This window comes from Lonchura striata, chromosome 26 (assembly GCF_050655825.1).
Source record: "Lonchura striata isolate lonStrDom1 chromosome 26, ASM5065582v1, whole genome shotgun sequence".
NCBI lineage: Eukaryota > Metazoa > Chordata > Aves > Passeriformes > Estrildidae > Lonchura > Lonchura striata.
Window position 1 is genome coordinate 6,787,920 of NC_140728.1, and position 23,619 is coordinate 6,811,538.

At 48.4% G+C, this 23,619-nt stretch overlaps 1 protein-coding gene across 7 annotated transcripts in view; it reads left to right on the plus strand.

Annotated features, from left to right (window-relative positions):
• Window positions 1-23,619, plus strand: part of SRGAP2 (SLIT-ROBO Rho GTPase activating protein 2) — a 106,809-nt gene that overhangs the window by 74,889 nt on the left and 8,301 nt on the right. For all 7 annotated transcript variants that reach the window (XM_085561364.1, XM_077789064.2, XM_077789065.2 and 4 more), the window contains 11 exons: window positions 2,297-2,324; window positions 4,502-4,532; window positions 5,217-5,277; window positions 6,538-6,615; window positions 8,809-8,943; window positions 10,777-10,882; window positions 11,451-11,675; window positions 14,522-14,601; window positions 19,144-19,324; window positions 19,853-19,999; window positions 22,132-22,459. In XM_085561364.1, coding sequence (XP_085417490.1) covers window positions 2,297-2,324; window positions 4,502-4,532; window positions 5,217-5,277; window positions 6,538-6,615; window positions 8,809-8,943; window positions 10,777-10,882; window positions 11,451-11,675; window positions 14,522-14,601; window positions 19,144-19,324; window positions 19,853-19,999; window positions 22,132-22,459 — 1,400 coding nt within the window. The remainder of the gene's footprint in view (window positions 1-2,296; window positions 2,325-4,501; window positions 4,533-5,216; window positions 5,278-6,537; window positions 6,616-8,808; window positions 8,944-10,776; window positions 10,883-11,450; window positions 11,676-14,521; window positions 14,602-19,143; window positions 19,325-19,852; window positions 20,000-22,131; window positions 22,460-23,619) is intronic.

Sequence of the window (23,619 nt, forward strand, 5' to 3'; positions counted from 1 at the left end):
ATCAGTCAGGGGGCAGCAGCCAGAACTGAATATTCATTTGCTGTTAGAACAAAGGCAGATTTCTTTCCCTTCATGGTATGGGCAAATTCTGTTGGCCAAAACCACTCCAACTATGCATCCAAGTTTCCATAGAAACCTGCCTGCCTTGCGTTTGCAGAGGAGAAGGTTTGAACAGTCTAAATGTCAGGTCAAAAACTGGCTCAGCTCAGTCCTGGCTTGTGTCTGGGCTGATCTGAGCTCCCCACAGCTCGTGGTGTGCAAATCTGCTGGATAAAAACTCAGCCAGCATGTGGGCTTTGAAGTGCTTTGTTTTCAGTTTGAAAGTGCACTGTCAAACTGAAATACTTCACGCTGCACTAATTAAGAGTTTTGTGTTTATCAGAGACGAGGGGAGGATGTGCCTTGGTGTGGGTTGGGTTGGTTGAAGCTGCTCATCTCTTCAGCTCTCCTGTAAGCAAGGGTGGCTGAAGGCAAAGTTTTGTGTCCTCAGGGTGTTTTTCTTGTGCTTCTGAATGTCTGTGAGTGAAATACTGAAATATTTCATGCTGCAGTGATTAAGAGTTTTGTGTTTATCAGAGACGAGGGGAGGATGTGGCTTGGTGTGGGTTGGGTTGGTTGAAGCTGCTCATCTCTTCAGCTCTCCTGTAAGCAAGGGTGGCTGAAGGCAAAGTTTTGTGTCCTCAGGGCATTTTTCTTGTGCCTCTGAATGTCTGAGTGGCAGTGGCTGCCCCTGTGGCTGGTGACATTCCTGGCTCGTGGCTGGCCTCTGCATTCCAGCCCTGTTTCCTCTTAACCTGCCTGCCCCCTACACCCAGCCCAAGCTGTGCTAGGGGGAAAGGAGAGGAAATGAAATGTGATTTCTGTATTGCTCTGAGGATTTAAAGGCTGCTTCTGTTTTCTTCATTTGCTTTTTGCAAACCAGAGCTTTCTTAGTGGCTCTGGGAAGGGATGCAGTGTCAGGGTGAGCCCCAAAAAAACTCCTCCTGTCATCTGTGAGATCAGAAGGAGCTGGGAAAGGCAGGAACATCCTTTTCCCAACCCACAGGAGCAGGTTAATGGTACAAACTGGGGACCATGCCTAGATTTATCCATAAAATGTCACTTAATTGGGAAATGGGCAAATAAAATTCCCTCCACACATCCCCAGAGCACAGTTAGGAGCTTTGCAGGAAAATGTGCCTCCAGCTGTGTGTCTTCAGTGCCTGGGAGGTTCAGGGGTTGTTATTTTTTATTCTCCTCCCTGCCCCTCCTCAGGTGACATTTTTTAGTCGTGGTGCAAATTGCCTTAATCTGAAGATGACAAGTTCCAGTAATAAAAGTAGCAGCAAGTCCTCCTCTCTTCAAGTAATTATGTCCCTGCCTCCTGTCCCCATTTGTCACCCTGCTGCAGGAGCCCCTTGATGCTGCCACAGCCGTGTAATTTCTCTGTATGAATATTCCATGATGAAAACGGGACAGATGGCTGGAAATTCTGCTGCAGAATAACATTTTCATGTCAATTATGCACTGTTTTGGCTTTACGTGGGGAGAGCAAAAGTGGCTATCAAGATGTGCTCGACTAATTGTCAGCCCATCAGCAATTAGTTGCTTCCCTCACTCCTCCTTCCATCTCCCCAGGAGCAGGAAGGCAGCAGGAGGGAAGGTGAATTTTCAGCTGCTGGGAATCAGTGTGCTTTCACTGATTTTTATTTTTAACACCAAAAATAAAATGGGCCTGTCCCATTCCCAGCAGCACATCCTCCTTTCTCCTGCCTCTTCTGTCGTGATGTTTTCGGTGATGCTGAATTAGCAAGTCCCTGGCTTGGCTGCTGCTTCCTCGAAAACTCAGCACAAGTTAATGGAGTGTTTTTATAAATATGTTTATAAAAAACACCACTGAACGTCTGTCTCTCAAAATAACTTGGGTGCCAGCACGTTCAGGCTGTGGGCTGACAAATCTGGGAATGTTTGCACTCTTCCTGAGGGGCTGTGTGAAGTAGAATCTCTTGCCCCACCAGTTCCCCTGGGAAGAGGGAGGGAGGGACTGACAAGCCCAGTTTTTTGGCAGAAGTCAACAGTTAGAATGCTCAGGGAGGTAATTTCTATTTAAAAACAAGAATTTGCAGAGTTAGGAGCGCTTGGACAGCCTGAGGTGGGATTTGGTGGAGCTGAGCTGCCAGGGGTGGGTTTGGTGCTGTCCTTGGAGCTTCCCCTCCTCTGCTTTCTTCCATCTCCTTCCAAAATTCTCTGTACAGAAATATTGAAAGCATTTTCCCACTGCTCCCTCCTCACGCTGATTTCTGTGTCTCCTCCCCAGGTCAGAGGACAGACTGCGCCCTGGCCAGGTAGGTGTGGCTCAGGGAATTGTGTTTTTAAGGAAAATCTGATGCAAATTGGTCATTCCAGATCAGTTACCAGCCCAGGATATGTGTCTGTTAGAAAAATACATGGATTTACAGTCACAGAGTGGAATCATGGAGTGATTTGGGTGGGAAGGGACATTAAAGCTCATCCAGTGCCACCTTCCACTGTGCCAGGCTGCTCCAAATCCATCCAACCTGGCCTGGAACACTTCTAGAGATGGGGCAGGAATTTAATAATCTAATTAAATGTAATAATTTATTATAAATTAGATTTTATATATTTTAATATATTTATATATATGTGTGTGTGTGTAATGTGTTTCTGTTGATTAAATTTATAATAAATTTAATTTTAAAAATATTACCTATAATATAATGATAATTTATATAATTAATTAATATAAACAAATTCCTTTTCTTGCCCTGGTGTATTTAGAGCAGATCAGGATCAGGATGGAGAAGTGAGAGAAACTTGTTCATTTGGTGCTGTCAGCCAGAGAAATATTCTCCAGATTTAGGTTTTTATAAGCAAATTCCTGGTCCTGGGAGAGAGGTGTGCCCAGGGACTGTGCAGGACTTATCCCCAGGGTTGAGGACCATAAATTGGGAAACTTTGGATCCCAGTGCTGCTGTGCTGTGCCTGGATTCCAGCAGGATGGAGAGCACAGAGAGGAAACTTTGGAATTTAATTAGGACCAATCCTAGAACCAGCACTAAGCTTCTGGTGGGGCTTTAGTAAAACATTACAAATCCCATCTCCAAACTGCTGGATTTGGTGAAACATAACAAATCCCATCTCCAAACTGCTGGATTTGGTAAAACATAACAAATCCCACCTCCAAACTGCTGGATTTGGTAAAACATTACAAATCCCATCTCCAAAGTGATGGATTTGGTAAAACATTACAAATCCCATCTCCAAACTGCTGGATTTGGTAAAACATTACAAATCCCATCTCCAAAGTGATGGATTTGGTGAAACATAACAAATCCCATCTCCAAACTGCTGGATTTGGTAAAACATTACAAATCCCATCTCCAAACTGCTGGATTTGGTGAAACATTACAAATCCCATCTCCAAAGTGATGGATGCAGGGGCTGTGCTGGGCACCAGGGGCTGGGTCTCATCCTGCCTCGTTAACAAAAGGAAGGTGATTACCACCAGCGTGGACTCATTAGTGCTGTTCCCATTCCTCACAGCAAAGCAAAACTGACAGGTCCTAATTAGACCCTGACATCTGTAATAATAAAATATTATTCATCTTGAAACAATTTTAAATATCAAAGAATCATGCCCGCTAACAGTTTAAAACCCACCTCATTGTCTGTGACAGCCCGTGGAATTGGATTTTTTAAAAATTTTTTTATTTTTCATTCTGTGCTTTTAATTTTTTTTTACAAAAGGAATTTCCTCCAAATTAACACATTGTACAGGTTTAAAAAAAAAAAAAAAATCACACTTCTAATCCCCTTATTTATAATTCAGCAGCCATCTGCCCTGGCAGGGAATTGGCTGGAATGATACATTAGGGCCTCTCTGCTATTATCTCCCTTGCTTCATTTTTACAAGAAACTAAAGGAATTTTAAACCCCAGTAATAAATTTTGAGGGGAAAACCCTGGCAGAGCAAGGCCTTTTTCCTATTTTCCTGCCATTAATGTCTACCACCATCAGCAAATGAGAGCAGACAGACAAGGCTGAGCCTGGCTGGCGCGTGCTGCTGTTCCAGGGGGGTTTGTGTTATTTATTTAATTGAAATCTTATCCAAACCATCATAAAACTCCACAGTGGCAGCTGGGAACAGCACAGGGGGAAGGAACCTGCTCCCACCTGCTCTTCCCTCTGCAATTTATACCAAACTTCATCTCCAGCCAGCAGCCCTGGATCACGGGATGGAAATGTCAGGGGTAATCTTCTCTCAGGGCTCCCCTGTGCCTCCCGCAGGCTCTGCCTGATTTAAAATCACTTCCAGTCTTTTCCTGGGGGTCCCAGAAATGGGAGGAGGCTCTGGCAATGAGGATTGACTGGGAGATGTGGCTCCTTCCCTGCTCCAGTGCATGGTTGGGGCACTGGAGGGATGAGCTGGTGATGTTGGAGAATTTTCATAATTCTTCTCTTCTCTTCTCTCCTGTTTTTCCCTCCTGCACCCCCGGACCAGTGGCCGGCGCAGCTCCACCGTGAGGAAGCAGGTAATTAACAATTCCCCCAGTAACGAGGCAGGGATGTGGTGTGGGAAGAGGAGGAGTGGTGGAAAACAGATTTCCGTGGACCTTTTCAGTCTTGTTGAAGAAATCCCTCAAAGCTGGATCCAGAACCTCGCTCATTTAAATTGTCATGATAAAATTTAAAATTGCTTTTTCTCTGTGTTTTGAGAGATTTGGAATCAAAATCCCAGACAGCCCTGGTTTATGGGATCCACGCTGTGGTTCCTTTGTCTCCACTCCCTTTATTTTCCCTGTTAAACCTTTAGCTGCCCTCTTGTTGTGCCTTCCTGTAATAAAGACTTCCAAAGCCAGGTTTTGGGGATAAATTTAATAAATTTAATTAAATGTAATAATTTATTATAAATTAGATTTTTAATTTTATATATATAACTTGTTTATGTTGATTAAATGTTGCTTTTTGGTAGCCAGTTGAGCTAAAATGTGATTCTTTGAGATAAGGAAGACCCAAAGTATCTCTTGTTGGTACTGTAAGGTTAAAGTTTGGGAATTCCAATTCACACAGTCTTGAGCTGCTTTGGAGTTTTGGAATGAAGAGAGCAAGGTGGGATCTTGGTGTGCACAGTCAAACCTTTCTCATTTTTTATTCTTTTTTTTTTTTTTTTTCACTCTATATTCTGCCTGCTCTTGCTGGAATTCCTCTCTGGGCAGGATTCCTCGCAGGCCATTCCCCTGGTGGTGGAGAGCTGCATCCGATTCATCAGCAGGCACGGTGAGTTTGTGTGACATTCCTAGGAAATAAAATAAAAAATAAAATAAATAAAATAAAATAAAATAAAATAAAATAAAATCACCTATATTTTACAGGTTAAACTGTAAAATAAACCTCATAGGGGATGTTCAGAGTGGCTCAGGACCTGGTGCTTGTGCAGAAGCTGCCCCAGAAGGCAAATGACTGATTTTTTGCCTGCATTGCTGGTGCTGTGTGTGCAGTGACTTCTCCCAATAACTGACCTTGTGGACGTTGTTTTGCCAACAATATCCCTTTATTCCTTGCAAAATAAGCTTCCCATCCCTCACCTTCCTTTGAGGCCTGAAATGTGGCCTTCACCAGGGACAATCCCCCTCTTCACGAGGAGGAGGAGGAGGAGCACTCTGAGGGTTTGAATGTAGGAGGTCAAGCAGTGAATTAATTGTTCACTTACTGCCACAGAGAGATGATTTATGCCTGTTTGGAAGGTTGACCTCTGCCAGCCTTGAATGCTGTACATTTATTGCAATTTGTTTTCATTTTTAATTGATTTCATTTGTTAGTAGCGTGCGAAGCAGCTGTTAATTAACACGTGTGGAGGGAGGTGGAATCCATCTTCATTAACCAAGGTGCAGGGCAGGTAGCAGGTCCTGTTTGTTTCCCTTGTTCCATTACTATTTTAGAAACCATAATCTGGAGTCCCATTCTCAGCAGCACTCAGAATAACCAAATTACAGCTCTAAAATCAGGTTCTGGAATCTTTCTTTAAGGCCACATTTGGATATTTGCTGGAAAAATCCTCAAGGCCACATTGGAATGAGAACTGATGGGGGATAAATCGTGGCCAGCAGGAGATGCTGATTTCACTCAGATTCCAGAATTGGCTTTGATTTTCCAACAGACTCAGCTGAGTCCTTTTTAAACATTTTTTAAACATTTTCCTCCTGACATGGGTCATATTTTACTCCTGCTGCTCCACTGCTGGTTTATGACTTCCTCCAGGTTGTAAAATCCTCTGGGGATTCTCCAGGGTGAGAGACAACATGAATGGCTGTCAGAGCCCTGTTATTCTGGCACTTTAGAAGGGTTAATAATTTTTCTGCCTGTGCTGAGTTCTGTTGTTTCATATTCTGGACATCTCAGGGAAAGGTGGATTAAACCAGCATCCTCTGCCTTTGTTCTTATTTTATCTTTATTACAGGAGCTGTAGCTGCTGAAGGTGCCATCTTCTTTTATCTAATCTATCTTATCTTGTTATCAGCATCTCTTGTTTTCCTGCAGGTTTGCAGCACGAGGGAATATTCAGAGTGTCTGGGTCGCAGGTTGAAGTAAATGACATCAAAAATGCATTTGAGAGAGGTAAGGAAGGGCTCTTCAATATCCCAGAAATTACTGCCAAGGGTGGGAATTTGTGTGAATGCTCAGAACTGCCCTGAATGCAGCTCACTTCGTTTTGTCCCTTTGATTTTTTTGTGTTTCCTGAGTGAGGCTCTCCCAAACACCTCCCTGCTGCTCATTAACCTTGAGTTCTCACTTGTTTGCTGTTGTGCTTTGTACCCTGTGGAGTGCCTGTATAATAAATATTCTGAATTCAATCTCCTCTCGTGTCTGATAGCTTATTGATTGTTTGCAACACTAAAGGACGCAGAGGATTTCATTATGAGGTGTAACTGCAGTTTCCTCCCCTCTCCCCCAGCTCTTTGTGTGCTGCAGGATGAATTTCCATGGGGTTTTTTTTTCGTGTTGTTGAGGCACAGCTTGGCTACATTTATTCCAAATACCAGCGAGGGAGAGAGGGAAATTTCAAGAGAGTGTTAATTTGAGGTAGCTTTTAATAGATTGGGTTTTTTTCCTCTGGGAAGAGCCATTCCACACAAAGGCAGGAGCAGTTGGGAGCCTCCTGACTCATCAGCTCCTTGCTGGGCTCTTCTCCCTGGCAGAGCAGGTTCAGAGGAGCTGCTCCTCAGGCAGTCCCTGGGTCACTGGCAACAACAGGGCTTCTGTTAATCCCTGGAATCCGTGTTCCCAAAGAATAGGATCAGTGTTTTTCTCTGCTGGCTGCTGCGGGAGACGGGCAGTCATTAATTAGGCACAGCGAGTTGATTTTGCTGCTGGGGGAGAGAGAAGTTGAATGAGCAACGTGTGCTGGGTGATGTCACCTGTCCTCAGCTCCATCTACCTGGGAGTGAAAACCCTCAGCAGCAGGGCAAGCAGGAATGTGTGTCACAGGCAGGAAAAGCATAATTTTCATATAAAAAAACTTCTATATAAAGAAATACCAGCTTGGGGAAATAGCCACTTGTTCCATGCTGGAATAAAAAAGAGGATTTTTCCCCCTCTTCATCTCACTTGTCTCTGTAAAATCTGTGATATAGGGGACTGCCAAAGTTAACAATAAGGTCCCTGCAGTTTATTACTTCATCCAGAGCCCTTGGTGGCAGTTAATATCAGGGATAATGCTCAGGTTTGGAGTGGCCCATTTATTATCCCGTGTGTTATTAAGATAATAGGCAAGCTTTGGTAATTTCAGTCACATAATGGATATATATAGCTTCAATTTGAGGATTGCCCCATCATTAAATCTAATTATGTCTGATAGGGAGTTTTCCCCAGGGAACAACTCCTTGAGTGAGCATCTTCCCTTTGGTAATGCAGACAAACCGTGGTGGATCTGCGGCAGCAAATTGTCCCAGCAACATTCCCCCACCCCATTCCCTGTGTCTGCACCCACCTGGGCCAGGTGTGTGGTGTTTGTGTGTGTCACCTGGGCCAGGTGTGGGATGTGTGTGTGTCACCTGGGCCAGGTGTGGGATGTTTGTGTGTCACCTGGGCCAGGTGTGTGATGCTCCTGTGTCCCTGTGTCACCTGAGCCAGGTGTGTAATGTTAATGTGTCTCCTGTGTCACCTGAGCCAGGTGTGTAATGTTAATGTGTCTCCTGTGTCACCTGGGCCAAGTATGTGATGCTCCAGGGTCCCCTGGGCCAGGTGTGTGATGTTTGTGTGTCACCTGAGCCAGGTGTGTGATGTTTGTGTGTCCCTGTGTCCCCTGGGCCAGGTGTGTGATGTTTGTGTGTCCCCTGGGCCAGGTGTGTGATGTTTGTGTGTCCCTGTGTCCCCTGGGCCAGGTGTGTGATGTTTGTGTGTCCCCTGGGCCAGGTGTGTGATGTTTGTGTGTCCCCTGAGCCAGGTGTGTGATGTTTGTGTGTCCCTGTGTCCCCTGGGCCAGGTGTGTGATGCTCAGTGCCCCTGGGTCACCTGGGCTGCAGTTTTGGGTGTGCCCAAAGCCTCCAGCCAGGTGCTGGAGCTGTGATGTTCCCACCTGCCCAAACACCTGGGGTGTCTCTGCTGCGGGAGCACCACCACACCCCCGTGGGTGCCAGCTCAGTGACAGGGTGACACTTGGGTGACAGGAGCTGTCCCAGGTGTCCTGGCATTCCTGGCAGAGCTTCCCACCCAGGGATCTCTCTGTGCCTCGGTGGGATGAACACAAATCCTTTTCTTCCAGTGTTTTATTTCCTCCAATATTGTGATTTTTATCTCCTTGCTGCTCAGGGGAAGATCCCTTGGCTGGGGACCAGAATGACCACGACATGGATTCCATAGCAGGAGTCCTCAAGCTCTACTTCCGAGGCTTGGAGCACCCCCTCTTCCCCAAGGACATCTTCCATGACCTGATTGCCTGTGTCAGTAAGTACATGAAGAGCTGCAAAGAAATTGGATTCGTTTTCCTCATCCCCCCACTTGTCTTCCCTCCCCTTCCCCTTTTTTTCCTGACTCCAGGCTGAGTTTTTGGGGATTCTTGGGCTGATCTGTTACCCAGTCTGAGCAGTCACCTTGTCACAGCCACCCTTGCTCTGACATGAATGAACAAAGAGACAGAAATTCACAGATTTTAAGGGCTGTGTGATGAGGTTTTATGAGCCTGGGTTTGGTGACAGGATTCTTTTAAAAAAGAATAAAGCAAAAAAACCCTCACTTGTGTAAAATAATCTTGAAGAGCTGTCATCAGAGGATGTCAGAAATGCCCTCTCCGAGGCAGGGATCACCAGCAGGGTTCCCTGGATATCTGCTTTCCCTGGATATCTGCTGCCATGCTCCTGTGTGCTGGCCTCAGCTGACAAGGTAGTTTTTATTCATACTCCTTTTAGCTTCATACCCACAAGGGACCATCCACTGCCTCCTGCTCCAGCATATCAATCATCAGGGCACTCACTGTTAACATCTTTCATGGTTACTAAAGGTGTTTCTGCCAGCAGAGGGTTGTTTGTGGTTTCTGTGTTGTTTTTAAGTGGCCTGGCTCTTGCTACATCCCCCAGAATTGAAGAAAGATTCCATTGTCCAAGCAGAGAAATGGCCTTTGCAGCCTCTGAAGAGAGGCAGATCACTGAGGAGACAGCATCAGAAATGCCCTGTGCTTTTCTGCTCCTGATAAATGCATTTCCAGACTTGGATTTGTGCTCTCCCCCGAAGGAGCTCTCCCTTCTCAGCTGATTTTTGCTGCCCACTTCTTTCTCAGCGGGTTGCAGCACACAGAGCCCTTTGCCTCACCCTGTAACTGTGTTAATTGGAGTGTTCAGCTTCTCCTTTTCAAACACCCACTTTTCCCTGCTGCCCTGAAGGAGCCCTTGTGCCAGAGCCCCTGGAGGGTGTGGGAACTCAAAACATCCCTCAGACATTTCTGGATGTTCCAGGCCCAGGTCAGAAGCATTTGAGACCCTGGCACAGCTGGAAACAGCTGTGATTTTGGGTTTGAGCCATGGAATGAGTTACCAACCTTGCAGGAAGAACAAGAAGTCACAAAAATTTAGATATTAGAGTAGAAGTAGTCACAAAGTAGAGGGAAGAATTTTTGAGTGCTGTACAGGGGGTTTTGGTTTTGTACATGGGGGTCAGAGGGTTTAAGATGGATTTGGGATCTGGGCCTGCCCTGTCCTTCCTCTTTCTCCTTCCTCACCTCCATGTTCTTGGTGATGTTGGCACTCACAGATTGGTTTAGAGTAGAAAATCACCATTTAATATAGGTAATAGGCATTGGGGAAAAACTGTAACCATGTAACACGTAATGTACCATATAAAAGATAGGAAATCATAATTTAATATAGGTAATAGGCATTGGGGAAAACTGTAACCATGTAACACGTAATGTCCCATATAAAAGATAGAAAATCACCATTTAATATAGGCAATAGGCATTGGGGAAAACTGTAACCATGTCACACGTAATGTACCATATAAAAGACAGCAGCAGCCCTGGCAGGGAGAGAAGAAGCAGTCGGGGTCAGAGAGGATGTCAGGGTGTGTGTGTGCCTCTGCCTGAGCTGTGAGCAAACCACAGCAGCCTGAGGAGAAAATCTTTTAGATAATTTGCAATAAACTGCCTTGAGACCCAACAACAGAGACTGCTGAGCCTTTCTCTGGAAGCTCGGGTTGGAGGAGAGACTTTTCCACCACATAGAGCCACCCCAGACCTAGGGTGAGCTCCAGCAGCTGGGGTGACTCTGGGCTCTCTCTCTCTTCCAGCCATGGATAATTTGCAGGAGCGAGCGCTGCACGTCCGGAAGGTGCTGCTGAACCTGCCCAAAACCACCCTGATTGTCATGAGATACCTCTTTGCATTCCTCAACCAGTGAGTACCCCTGGGAGCAGCAGGGCTCTGCTGCAGGGCCTGGGATGGACATGGAATTATTGAGGGTGGACAGGGCAGGGACTTTCCTCCATCCCAGGCTGCTCCCAGCCCCGTCCAGCCTGGCCTTGGGCACTGCCAGGGATCCAGGGGCAGCCCCAGCTGCTCTGGGCACCTGTGCCAGGGCCTGCCCACCCTCACAGGGAGGAATTCCTCCCAATATCTCATTTAGCCTCCACTTTTTCAGTGTAAATCCATGGCAGGGGGGGTCCTGCTGTAACCCTGATTTTGAGTTGGGCTGCAGGTGGGCTCTGAACAACAATAACAGTGAAGAAATAAAGCCAAATATTAAAATCAGCATCCAGAGCTTTCAAACTCCCCTTGCAGTTCCTGTTTCATTTCTCAGTAAATACCACCAGTGGCTCATTCCTTACCTGGATCCAGCACATTTGTATCCCACCAAGCCCAAACCAAACCTTCCGAGCTCAGCTGTGTGTTCTGAGCAGAGGATGGTGGTGGTGATGGTGATTTCTGCTGCTCACCCTCCTTCCCACCTCTGTTTTTTTTGCAGTTTGTCTCAGTTCAGTGAAGAAAACATGATGGATCCCTACAACCTGGCCATCTGCTTTGGGCCCACGCTGATGTCTGTGCCCGAGGGGCACGACCAGGTCTCTTGCCAGGCTCACGTCAATGAATTGATCAAAACCATCATCATCCAGCATGAGAACATCTTCCCAGGGCCCAGGGAGCTGGAGGGCCCCGTCTACAGCAGAGGTGGAAACACAGAGGATTACTGGTATGATGGATGCTCTCAGCAGAGCCATGGCTGGATGTTCATCCATGGATTAGGATGCTGCAGCAGTGTTGGCTAATTCAGGATTGCAGCATCTGGTCCAGCCTTTCAAAAATCTGTTTTATAGCAGCAAAGATGGTTCTGGTCTCTCTGGGGAGTCATCAGCTTAAAAGAAATAAGCTGGTATAAAGTAGCTATTCAGTTGTCAAACCTCACTCACTTATCTTGAAGGGCAGGGTTGTGGAGGGATTTTCTTGGTTGTTCTGGTTTGGTAGCTGCCAAAATCAATCTCTTTTTTTTTTTTTTTTTTTTTCTCTCCTGCTTTTGCCTTTTCTCTCTGCCTTTGCTTCAGACACAGGGGTGACTTGCAGCTGAACCTCCAGGGCTGTGGCACAGTTGAATTTCCAGGGGGAAGGGAAGAGGCAGGAATGCAAAATCACCATTTCCATGCAGCCTGGAGCTCCAGAGGCCCAGCCACGTGCTCAGGCTGAGAGCACATCTGGAAGCAATTCAGGCAGAGCGGCTCCTGTCATCTGGGGTGGAAGTTGGGCAGTGGGGGAAGGAAAGGAGGGCTTTGCTTTCCTCCTGATCCCTCCCTCCGAGCATCAGGAATGTTCATTTGTGTCCCACTTCTCCCCCCATTGCTCCTGCTCTCCTTCAGCCTCACAGCAATGTGAATGATTATTTTCGTGGACTAAAATAAATAGTTTTTTTTTAAATGCAGGCACTGTGGGGACAGAGCAAGCCTCGTTTCCCTGGCTTGTCTCAGAGCTGTGGGATCACTCCTCATTCAGAGGCTCCTCCAAACTCGCTGCTGTGTGCAGAGGACTTGCCAAAACCTTTTGGAAATTCTCTTAATTTCACCTCTCTCTCTGATGTTTTTAGCTGATGTTATATATGAAGGAATTGCAGGGAAAAAAAAAAAAACAGCTTAATAATATTTATGGCCTTCAGGAAACACATTAATTTGGACAAGAGGTTTTGTGCCATGAGGTGAAGGAATAAAAGTGTGCTGAGTGCCCTGGGTGTGGGTGTCAGTGCACAGGGGGGTGTAGGGGCAGAATGTCCTGGGGCTGATATCAGGAAGGAGATAAGGGATGGGTGGGACCCAGAGGGGTCACTGATGCAGCCCTGGCCCTGCACAAACACCCCAAAATCCCACCCTGAGCACCCCTGGGAGCGTTGCCCTGCAGCTGTGCCAGCCTGGGGGTTGTGCCCATTCCCTGGGGAGCCTGGAGAGAAAAAACCTTTCCCTGATCTCCCCCCAAAGCTCCCGTGGCACGGCTCCAGCCCTTCCCTCAGTCCTGCCACTGTCACAGCAGCAGAGACAGGAGCTGCCCCTCCATTCCCTGCTGGGGATTCCTTTGGCAGGATTTCCTGCTGTCACCTTCGGGGCTCGCAGGGTGACACCACTGCTGCCCAAAGCAGCACCCAGGGCTCAGCCAGCAGCAAGGACAGGATTTGAGGTGGAAAATGCTGCTTTTTAGGAGGCATGGCTGGGCAGAGGCACGTGGCTCCTGTGCAGGGTTCGGAGGCGCAGCTGTGCTCGACATGACTTCACAGTCTGGGTGAAACTTTAGCCCTCAGTGCTGCTTCCTCCTGGGGCCTCCAGCTGGCTTCAGAGGCTTCTGTAAACTTTATTAAAGAGCAGAAAGGCTTTGCAAAGGATGGGAAGGACTGGTTGCTGAGGTGCTGGCTCAGGAGATGTTGGGCAGCCTGGTGTCCTGCGGATTAAGCAGAGCGAGGCGCCAGAATTATTCAGACATTTCACCTCTTCTCCTTTTTCTGTTTTCCTCGTATTCCAAAGAGCACAGGAGGTAGACTGCCAGGAGGAGAGCACTGTCCAACCATCATCACTTATTTTAACCATTGCGGGGCCAAAATGAGGGATGAAGTCATTCCTGTGTGAAGAAGATTTAAAAAACCACCTTTAAGGAGTCAGAGAAGGCAGCAGAGGAGTTTTCTGGTGTAAGATGAAGAGCCAGCACTGGTTTTTAGCCCTTTTTTTTTCTCCTGAGAGGAGCAGGCAGGGCTGCCAGCTGGCAGCAGCTCTCTGGAGCTGCCTGGGAGAGGCAGTGGATCCTCTTCCAGTTTCCTTTCTGCTCCTGTCCAGAGGGAACTGCTCGTGGAGCTTCTTACAAAAACACAACCTTTGCTTGCCACTTGTTGTCTGTTGATCCTTTCAAAGCTTTTCTTCATGTCAAACATAAATGAGTCCTCTTGGTAGTTTAGGTACTCTGCAATCTTTATTTACAGGCAACTAATTGGGCTGTGGGAGTTGTTGAGGGAGATGAATGGGACATTTAAGGTGGTGATAAAAGGGATGGAGGGAGATGACAAACACAGACCTGGAAATATCATTATAAATCGAGGAGTGATTTCCCCCAGGAAGTTGCAGCTTTCTCATCAGCCATCTAATGAGCTAATTAGAGCAATGGAGAATGCAGCCAGGGGAATAATCCTGGCATGGCAGGGAGGAGCTGGACCCAGCCTGGCACTGCTGTGTGAGTGCTCAACGTCTCCAGAGGTCCAGGCTGTAAGATGTAGAGTTGGACTTTGCTGACAGCACTCAGAATGGGTCACCAAGATGTTTGGTTTGGCTGATCAACAAAGAATCCAGCTTGATTTTTACCCACAGCCACTTCAGCACATGCATCCACAAAGTGTCTGTAGCAGCAAAACCTAAATATTGACTCCTGGTGGGGATTCCCAGTTGTGTCTGGTTGCTCTGCAGGATGTTCCCAGTTCTGTGTGATTACTTTCCAGGATGTTCCCAGCTCTGTCTGAGTGTTGGCCACGAAGGATCTCAGCTCCCAGCAGTTACAGCTGTCCCTGTTTCCTTTTTGCAGTGAAAGCCCTCACGGGGAGCGAGCCCTGACAGAGGATTCAGTGCAGGATGTCACAGCTGAACACCACACCAGTGATGATGGTATGGCCAGTCTGGGTTTACTGGGGAAACTGGTGCAGTTTCTGCCCTGGGGGAGGCAGGGGAGGCTGTGCTTGTTTAAAGATCCAAAGTGGGGTTTGAGTCAGTGCTCGCTCGAAGAAGCAGTGGCAACTTTTGTGTTGGAATCTGTGATATTTAAATGATCTTCACCTCTGCATTGTCACCCTGAGTTCGAATCTGCAGTTGTGGGCATCCTGGATACTTCCAGAGGCTCCTCCTGGGATGGGGAACATCCTGTGGGCCCCTCCAGAGCAGAGGAAGGATGAAGTGACTGCTGTGAACCGATGCTGCCTGGCATGCTGAGCAGGCTGGCCACCAGGGCAGGACATGGTTTTGTTCTTGTCTTCAGACCCTTGGCAGCTCTGGGAGTTCTGGGCTGGTTTTCCTTGCATGGCCTCAGTTGCAGGGGTGGGAAGCAGCATTCCCTTAAAATTAGGTGTCCTATTTGAGCTGGCCTTCAGGAATTCCTGAATGGAGACTGCAGACAGGTGGGGTCGGTCTCTCCCACCAGGCAGCACTGACGGAACAGGAGGACACAGCCTCAGCTATGGCAGGGAAGGTTTAGGTTGGATATTAGGAAAAAAGTTTTTCACTGGAAGAATAATAAAATGCTGGAATTGTCTTCCCAGGGAGGTGGTGGAATCACCATCTCTGGATGTGTTTAAAAAAAGACTGGACTTGGCACGTGGTGCTATGGTCTGGTTGTGGTGTCGGGGCATAGGTTGGACTTGATGATCTTAGAGTCTCTTCCAACCTCATTATTCTGGGATTCTGTGAATTGGCTCAGTGGCCCTGCCAGGTGCTCCTGTGCTGCCCTCTGCTCCAGCAGCTGCCTCCAAACCCTCCCCGGGCATCCCTGGCTCTCCCAGTGGCTTTGCTCTTACAGCTCTGTCCATCCTGTGACCCTCTGGTGTTCACACACCGGTGAGAAGGGAAAGAGAAATCGATTCTGCCTCAGCAGTGGGCACTGGCACCCAGGCACTGGCACCCTGGCACTGGCACTGGCACCCCCTGAGGGGAACGAAGCACAGGATCCTTCCCTGTGGTCAGAGTGCTCTGTCTGACAAGTGGGAGCTCTGAAGATGTGTGAGGATGTGTCCTTGGGGCTCTGAGGAAAAGCAATTTAATGGCTGTAAGGAAGGACAGGACCCCCCCGAGCCCGAGCCTGCTGCCAGCTTGTGCCGTTTGTGGCTGGGATTTTTAGATTTTTTTAATGACTGGGAGGGCACAAAGGTGAGAAAGGAGCAGAGATCAGAGAAGGACACTGCTCTGCAGCCTCTGGAGCTGGGGCCCCTGAGCAAGGTGAGGCTGGGAGGTGTTTTGGATGGAGTCCTGCAGCCTCCATGGAATATTCCATAGGAAGCTTTTGGGAGGCAGCACTTGGCACTGAGCAGCTGGGGCTGGGTCTCTTTGAGGCAGCAGCAGCAGCGTGTGGTTAATTAAGGGGTCTCGTGTGGTTAATTAAGGGGTCTCGTGCTAATTGAGCTGTTCAGCGTCACACCCTTCTCTCACCTCTCAGCAGTGCAGGTACAGCTCCACCACAGATCTTCCTGGGCTTTTCCCCTCCTTCTGTCTTCAGATGGGACCAAACCTCCCAAAACTCTCTGGGGAGGCTGGGATTGCCCTTCCCAAAGTGAAGCTGTCATCCCAGCCCCCTCCACTGCAGGAAGGAATTTTGGGGCGAGGGGAGAGGCTCTGTTTGGCAGAGCATCTGTGCAGTTCATCAGCCTCCCTGAACTGATTTGAGACAGGTATGAGAGGTCAGAGCTGCTGAAAGACAAGCAGACTGTGTGTTTGTTATATTATAAATACGAGTGGAAATGGTTTAATCTGCTGCTTGTCTGCCCAAGCTGTCAGACTGGCAGGGGGAATTGTTTGGCTTAGCCTTATTGCTCTTCATTCACACAGTTTTCTTCTCTGAGCATAAGTGTAAGTAGGAAAAAGCTACTGGAAATTAAAGTCTGAAATCAGTCCTCTGGAGAAAAGCCAGAGTCCTAAAAAGCAAATTGGAAACATAAGAAACCTGAGTGCCACGCTCATCTGGAACAATAAACACTTCTTAATGAAGCAGATGGAATTTACCAAACCACACTCCCATCCCCTTCCTAAATGGAGGGGGACACCAAAAATCAGCATTGTTGGGGTTTCTTACTGTCAGGACAAGCTGGCAGAGCGAGCAAGAGGGAGGAAGGAGCCAAACCCAGATCACCACGTGCTCTGGGGACTCTGCCAGCATGGGCCAGGCTTTCCCACCCTCCCCAATCCCTGGCTGCTTGCTGAGGACTGCTAAATGGGACCTGTGTGAGTCTGACCACAGGCTCACCTGGGGTGGGTGCTTTGAGAGAGTCCTGAGCTGGCAGGCATGGCAGTGGAGGGGTTTTTGGGGTGGATCTCACAGATCTGGTGCTGGCTGCTCTCAGTCACTTGGTGCTGGGTCGTTTCAGGTGCTGCTGGGGCTTTCTGGGGGGAGATGCTTCTGCTCTGCTTGCTCAGTCTGGCTGGAGAGCTCCAGGACTGATAAATGGGATTTGAATGGATTTACACCGTTATTTGCTCAAGCCCTGCTACCACCTTGCAGCCTAGAGGCAGCTCCAGACCCAGTTCTGGAGCATCTCCTCTCCCAAGGAACAACTGGAGGAGCTGTGCCTCATGTTTGGCCTTGCAGCCCATTTTAGTTTCCTCCTGCACTGCAGAAGCTTCCTGTGGTGCAGAGATCTCTGTGTGGAGTGGCAGATCTCTCTTTGATCAGGGGAGAGGAACCACAAATCTCTTTCTTCAGGAAAGAACTCAATTTCCATGGATTGCTTGGCTGCATTAAAGCTCCTTTAAAGTAATTAGAGGGAGCCCACTGGGGCTGTGTGGTTGAGCTCATCTCATTCCCCTGATCCCTGCCCAGCACCAGGAGCTGCCTGAATACACATTTACACTCAAACAGTGGCAGATTTTTTTCAGAGCCTTAAAAATAATCCACGGGAGCCCCACATTGATTTTCCTGAGTGTCTTAAATGCCCTTATTGTGCCTCTGTATCATACCAGAATCCTGCAGGGAGCTGGATTAGTGGCAGGGCATGGCTGGAGCTGCTGTGGGAGCTTTGCAGGAGTGGGCACAGAGCATGCCAGGGAGCAGCTCTGTGGCCTCAGCCCTGGCTCTGGAGGCACTGCGTGTTTTCCTTTGCTTCCATGACACTTGGATGAAGAGCAGGGCCTCCCACCGTGCCAGAATTCCTCTCTCCTGGCTCAGGTGAGCCTCACAGGCAGCAGAAATTTCCTTCTGAATTGATGCTTTATTTCTGAAGCAGCCTGGAATGAGAGGATGTTTCCCTCCCCTGCCTGCCCAGGGGATTCACTTCAGCTGCTTTTCAGGAGGAGAACCAGAGGCAGATTTTTGTCTGGAATGTGCCTGATTGCTTCCCACCTCTGAAACCCTTTTGATTTTAGTGAAACACTAATTCTGCCCTTACCACTTCCATCACTGTTGGTTTGGATTGCTCTGAGGGGGTTTAGGGCTTGGAGAATCCAAATGTGCCCTCTGTGTAGGGATGAGGTAAAGGATGAAAGGGAAACATCCTGAAGTTTAGGGGCTCCCCTCTGAATTTTGTTGCCTTGAGAGGGAAGGAACAATTTATCCTCTTCATGCTCTGTTTTGTGGCAGATTCAAACTGCTGACTGCTCACCTGAGCCCAGCTATTTAGTGAACTGTTTATTCCCTTCTATCTCCTGGAGTGTGAGCCTTTGATTTGAATGAAACCCTTTTTATTTTAATAAAACCCTAATTCTGCCCTTGCCACTTCCAGCATTGTTGCCTTGAATTGCTGTGAGGGGGTTTAGGGATTGAAAAATACAAATGTGCCCTCTGTGTAGGGATGAGGTTGATGCTTTGTGAAGCTGAGCTGGAGCAGAGACTGGACAGAGCTAAAGAGTAAAGCAGGGATTTATTAAGAGGCCTCAGTGGATCCACCTTGGGCAGCACAACCCAAAATGGTCACAAAATGCACAACAGGTCACAGGGTCTGTCACTGGGATCAGTTCTGCTCCATTTGCACCTTGGAGTTCATTGTCCAATTCCAGCTTTAGCCCCTCCAGTCCCATCCTTGTTTTTCTCTCTTCATCCCACGTTATTTGTGCTGCTGGGCCTGAGATTTGGATCATTTGAAATCTGGATCATAGAGAGGGCCTGAGATTTGGAATATTTGTCCTTGGTCCCCACCTAGAGCAGGAATTGTTTTGTCTCCCTGCTCTGTGAAGGGAGCTCACCATCCCCTAATATGGGCCTCAGACCCACACACTGAAGCAGCACAGAATCTGAAAAACAGAAAAGCCAAAATCTGAGGTATCAAAGGATGAAAGGGCTGCATCCTTGAGTTTTGGGGTTCCCCTGTGAATCTTCTGCTTCCAACCCTCTGCTGCCTGAGGAGGGAACACTTGCTTCTCTCCGTCTCTGCTCTGTGGCAGGTTTAAACTGCTGCCTGCTCACCCGAGCCCAGGTGTTCAGTGAAACTCAGTTTATTCCCTTCTGTCTCCTAGAGTGTGAGCCCATCGAGGCCATAGCCAAGTTTGACTACCTGGGCAGGACTGCACGGGAGCTGTCCTTCAAGAAAGGAGCCTCCCTGCTGCTCTACCAGCGCGCCTCGGACGACTGGTGGGAGGGACGGCACAACGGCATCGACGGCCTCATCCCCCACCAGTACATCGTGGTGCAGGACACGTAGGTGCCACCCTCCCTGCAGCCAGGCCGCCCCCCAAAAACACCCTGGGGTGGGCCTTGGTGGCCACACGCCCCGGCAGAGTTCAGATTGTCACCCAGGGGTGGAGGGGAGGTGAAGGAATTGTTCTGGTGTCTGGCACAGCTGGGATCTCCAGGGTGCTCACGGGCGCTCAGGAGGAGGGGGAACAGCTTTAGGATGCAGGGTTAGGCTGGGTGTACTGAAAGGGATTGTTCCCTGGGAGGGTGGGATGCCCTGGCACAGAGCTGGGGCTGCCCCTGCATCCCTGGCAGTGCCCAAGGCCAGGCTGGACAGGGCTTGGAGCAGCCTGGGGTGGCAGAAGATGTCCCTGCCCATGGCAGGGGGGTGGGAGAAGATGATCCAGATCACTTCCAGCCAAACCATTCGGTGATTTGAAGGACACTGGTGATTCTCACACCGTGCTGCTGTACACTTGCACACTGCTGGACTGAAAACGCAGCACTTCTGCTCCTGCTGTGGTTGTGACACCCTCCCCTCCTCCTTCCTAGTGAGGATGGGCTGTCAGAAAGGTCCAGCCCGAAGTCGGAAATAGAGATCAACTCGGAGCCACCAGAGGAGAAGGTGACAGCCAGAGCTGGTGCCAGCTGCCCGAGCGGGGGCCACGTCGCAGATATTTACCTTGCAAACATCAACAAGTAAGAGCAGCCTTGCTTGTTTTCCCTGCCTGTCAAGAGCTTGGTGATGAGTCCAGTGAAATGCTTCCTTCCCTGCAAAAATACATTAACAAGCACTGCCACCCTTTTTCTCTGCTTCCCCCTCTTTTAACTCACTCACGTTTTGCTGTCCCCTCTGTGTCTCCAGCGTGGCCATCATTCATTTGAAACCCCACTGGCTTCTCTTCCCTGTCTCCAAGGTGCCATCTGGTCCTGTTTTCCCAGATATGCCCTGTTTTATGCCTTGAGCAGACAGAGGAAGGGAGGGGAGTGCTGGGCTGAGATCTGGTGTCGTTGTCCCCATCCCTCCTCGTGGTCTGTCACCTGTCACGTCTCCTCCCCGTTTGCCACGTGCTGTTGGATGGGGTGGGGGGACAGTTCCTGCAGGAAGCCATGTCCCAGTTTGTGATAAATGCCATACCTGCAGTCCCACCACCTGGCACTGCCTGCAGCCCTCCTTTGCTCCTGCAGCACTCCTCACCTCGCGTTACTAACCATATGCTTGCAGTGGAACAGCACAACCTCCTGTTGCTCTAACCTTGCCTCCTCCACCAGAAATCGTTGCTTTAGCCAACACTGAACATAATAAAAAGCTGGAAAATCTAGCTAGTGGCAGACTAAATTCCATGACCTGCTAAATATTTTTTTCTAGACAGATTTATCCCCCGTATATTGCTGATTATTTCCTTTATGTTAAAAACCCCCGCCTCTCTCCATTGTGCAGTGAAGGTTTTATGTGATAATTACAGTTTGATGGGAGGGGATGTTCTTAGCCTTCAGTTAATTTAACACAATGTAGTCTATAAAGGCATTAGCACAAATGCATCCTTTTAAAAGATTTGGACCCTGCTCATGGCCTAGAGAGCCTGGGCCTTCCTTATGGGATTCAGCAGAGCTCCAGTGATATCTGGGAAGCCGTGATAATCTGCATCAGCTTGGGATCTGGGCTTTCTTGTATGATATTTGCTGTCTGAGCCAGTGGAGTGGCCATTCTGCCAGTTATGGAGAGATTTGTGTAATAACAGACCTGTGCTGGAGCTTCACCATCTGCTGGCTTTGGTAGAGTTGTGTGGAGTGGTTTTTAGAAGCCTGGGGAATGTCCACCCTAGTTTTTGGGTTTGGTTTTTTATTTTTTTTTTTCCCTTTACTAGGGAACCTGATATTTAGCAATAAGTAGCATAAGACTCATTTTGTTGTTTTTTCTTTAGGAATGAATCTTCTGACCTATGTGTGAACAGACTTGAGCAAAATTAAATCAGATGGTTTCGCAATGACAATTGTGCCACCCACTGAATTATTATTTGGATGCCAAAATCCTACTGGAGTTAACACTTTCTTGCAGTTACTCATGGGGCTGGTGCTATATATAAACGGATCCTTCCCTGTATAATGGATGCCAAGCTTCAGACCTATGGCATAAAGTATTCTGCTGCATTGGCCTTCCCATGATTTGAGTGGAATCGTGCTGTCAGACCTCATGGTGCTGGGGTAGAAACTAAATTCTTTGGACCAGTTCATCCATTTGACATCATCCCTTTGGTTTATGTGTAGCCCATGCCTTGTGGTCCTGCCAAAGCCATGAGAAAGAACCATCTCCTACCACCAGCAAACATTGGAAATGATCATTAACCCCAAACTGGGGGTCTTTGCTTGCTGATCTCTGAAAATAATAACTTGATGCCTTGGGCCAGGAGCTTAGTAGACTTATACTGTGTCCTCCAGTCAAAGATTGTAGCTCTGCTCTTGGAATGTAATAAAAACACATCATCAAAACCTGTTGATGGCACAGAGGGTTTTTTTTTTTTTTTTTTGTTCCAGTATAAATTCTTCTCCTCTTGACCAAGTTAATCATGTTCCACCCAAGTTTTCTGGTTTTGCTCTGAATGTGCACAGCTGCCAGGACTCAGCCTTGTTGTTAGAAGCGTGAAACTGGAATTATTTATAATTTATAATTATTTCACTGTACCGCAATCACTCCTCAACCCCTGGGTCTGTTTGTAATCTGGGTACCTCTGTGTCTCTCCCCGTTGTCCTGTGTGTTGTTTTGGGGGGATATCTTCAAATGACAGCCCTGTACCTGCTTGTATTGACTTGTTTTGCTTTTGTGACTGAAGGCAAAGAAAGAAACCAGAGTCAGGCAGCATCAGAAGAGCGTTCCGCCAAAGTGACGGCCACGGCCTAGGTAGTTCCCTGGCAGAACCAGCCTCCCCCGGGGCCATAGGCGCTTCCAGGCCCTCATCTCAGCCCATTATGAGCCAAAGTCTTCCCAAGGAGGTTCCAGACAAATGCTCCATCAGTGGCCACGGCAGCCTCAATTCCATCAGCCGGCACTCGTCGCTCAAGAGCCGCGTGGACAGCCCGCAGCTCCGCAAGGCCGTCACTGCTGGCAGGTCCAAGAGCTTCAACAACCACCGGCCCATGGACCCCGAGGTCATCGCACAGGTGAGGTGAGAGCAGCTCCTGCTGCAGGGCTTGGCCTGGGGCAGCTGGGATGCTGTTCCCAGCACATCCTTCCCTCTCCCAGGGTTATTTCATAGAGCAGGAGGAAAGAGAGAACAGTTTCTGTTTCTGCTCCTTGTTTTTCCCATGTGGAATGTGTGTGGAGAATTGTTTACCTGGGGTGGTTTCTTGGTTGGATTCTGGTGAGGATTGTTTGAGCCTGGTGGCCAATCCAATCCAACCCAATCCAATCCAATCCAACCCAATCCAATCCAATCCATCCAATCCAATCCATCCAATCCAATCCAACCCAATCCAATCCAACCCAACCCAATCCAACCCAATCCAACCCAACTCAACCCAATCCAATCCAATCCAATCCAATCCAATCCAATCCAACCCACCTGGGGCTGCACTCTCCAGAGAGGGCCAGGAGTTGTCAGTGAGTTAAATATGGAAGTTAGAACAAGTAGGTTTGTAGTTTTAGTATCTCATTTAACTAGTATATTAATGTATTATAATACAGTTATTATAAAGAAATCATTCAGCCTGCTGAACTGGAGTCAGACATCAGCATTTTGCCCACCGGGTCCACCTGCATTTACAACAGGATGGAGGAGGTGTTAGAGTGCAAGGTGGGATTTCATTTCCTGTCCATGCCCCAGGAGGGAAGGGCAGCCCTGCAGGGCAGCTCTGGGTGAGGAGAGACTCTGGAGCAGAGCCTGCTCATTCTGGAGAGGAGAAGACTGAGAGGGGATCTCTAATCCATATGAATCTCCCCAAGGAGTGTCAGGATGGTGCCAGGCTCTGTTCAGCAACAGCACAAGGAGTCATAGATTAAAACAAAAAGTTCACCCTCAACATGAGGAAGAGTTTCTGTCCGTGAGGGTGGCAGAGCCCTGAACTGCCCGGGGAGGAAGTGGAGTCTCCCTCCCTGCAGACACCCCAGACCCACCTGGAAGAGTTCCTGTGCCACCTCCAGGTGACCCTGCCTGGACAGTGGGTTGGACTCCAGAGGTCCCTTCCAGCCCCAAAAATTCTGTGATTCTCTCAGTGCAATATTGGCTTAGGACACAGCCCCCATCTGGGCTTTCATCCTCCCTGTGTGCAAAGCTGCTTTCCTGAGGGAAGAGAAACACTCAGGTCCTTCCTCCATAAAAACT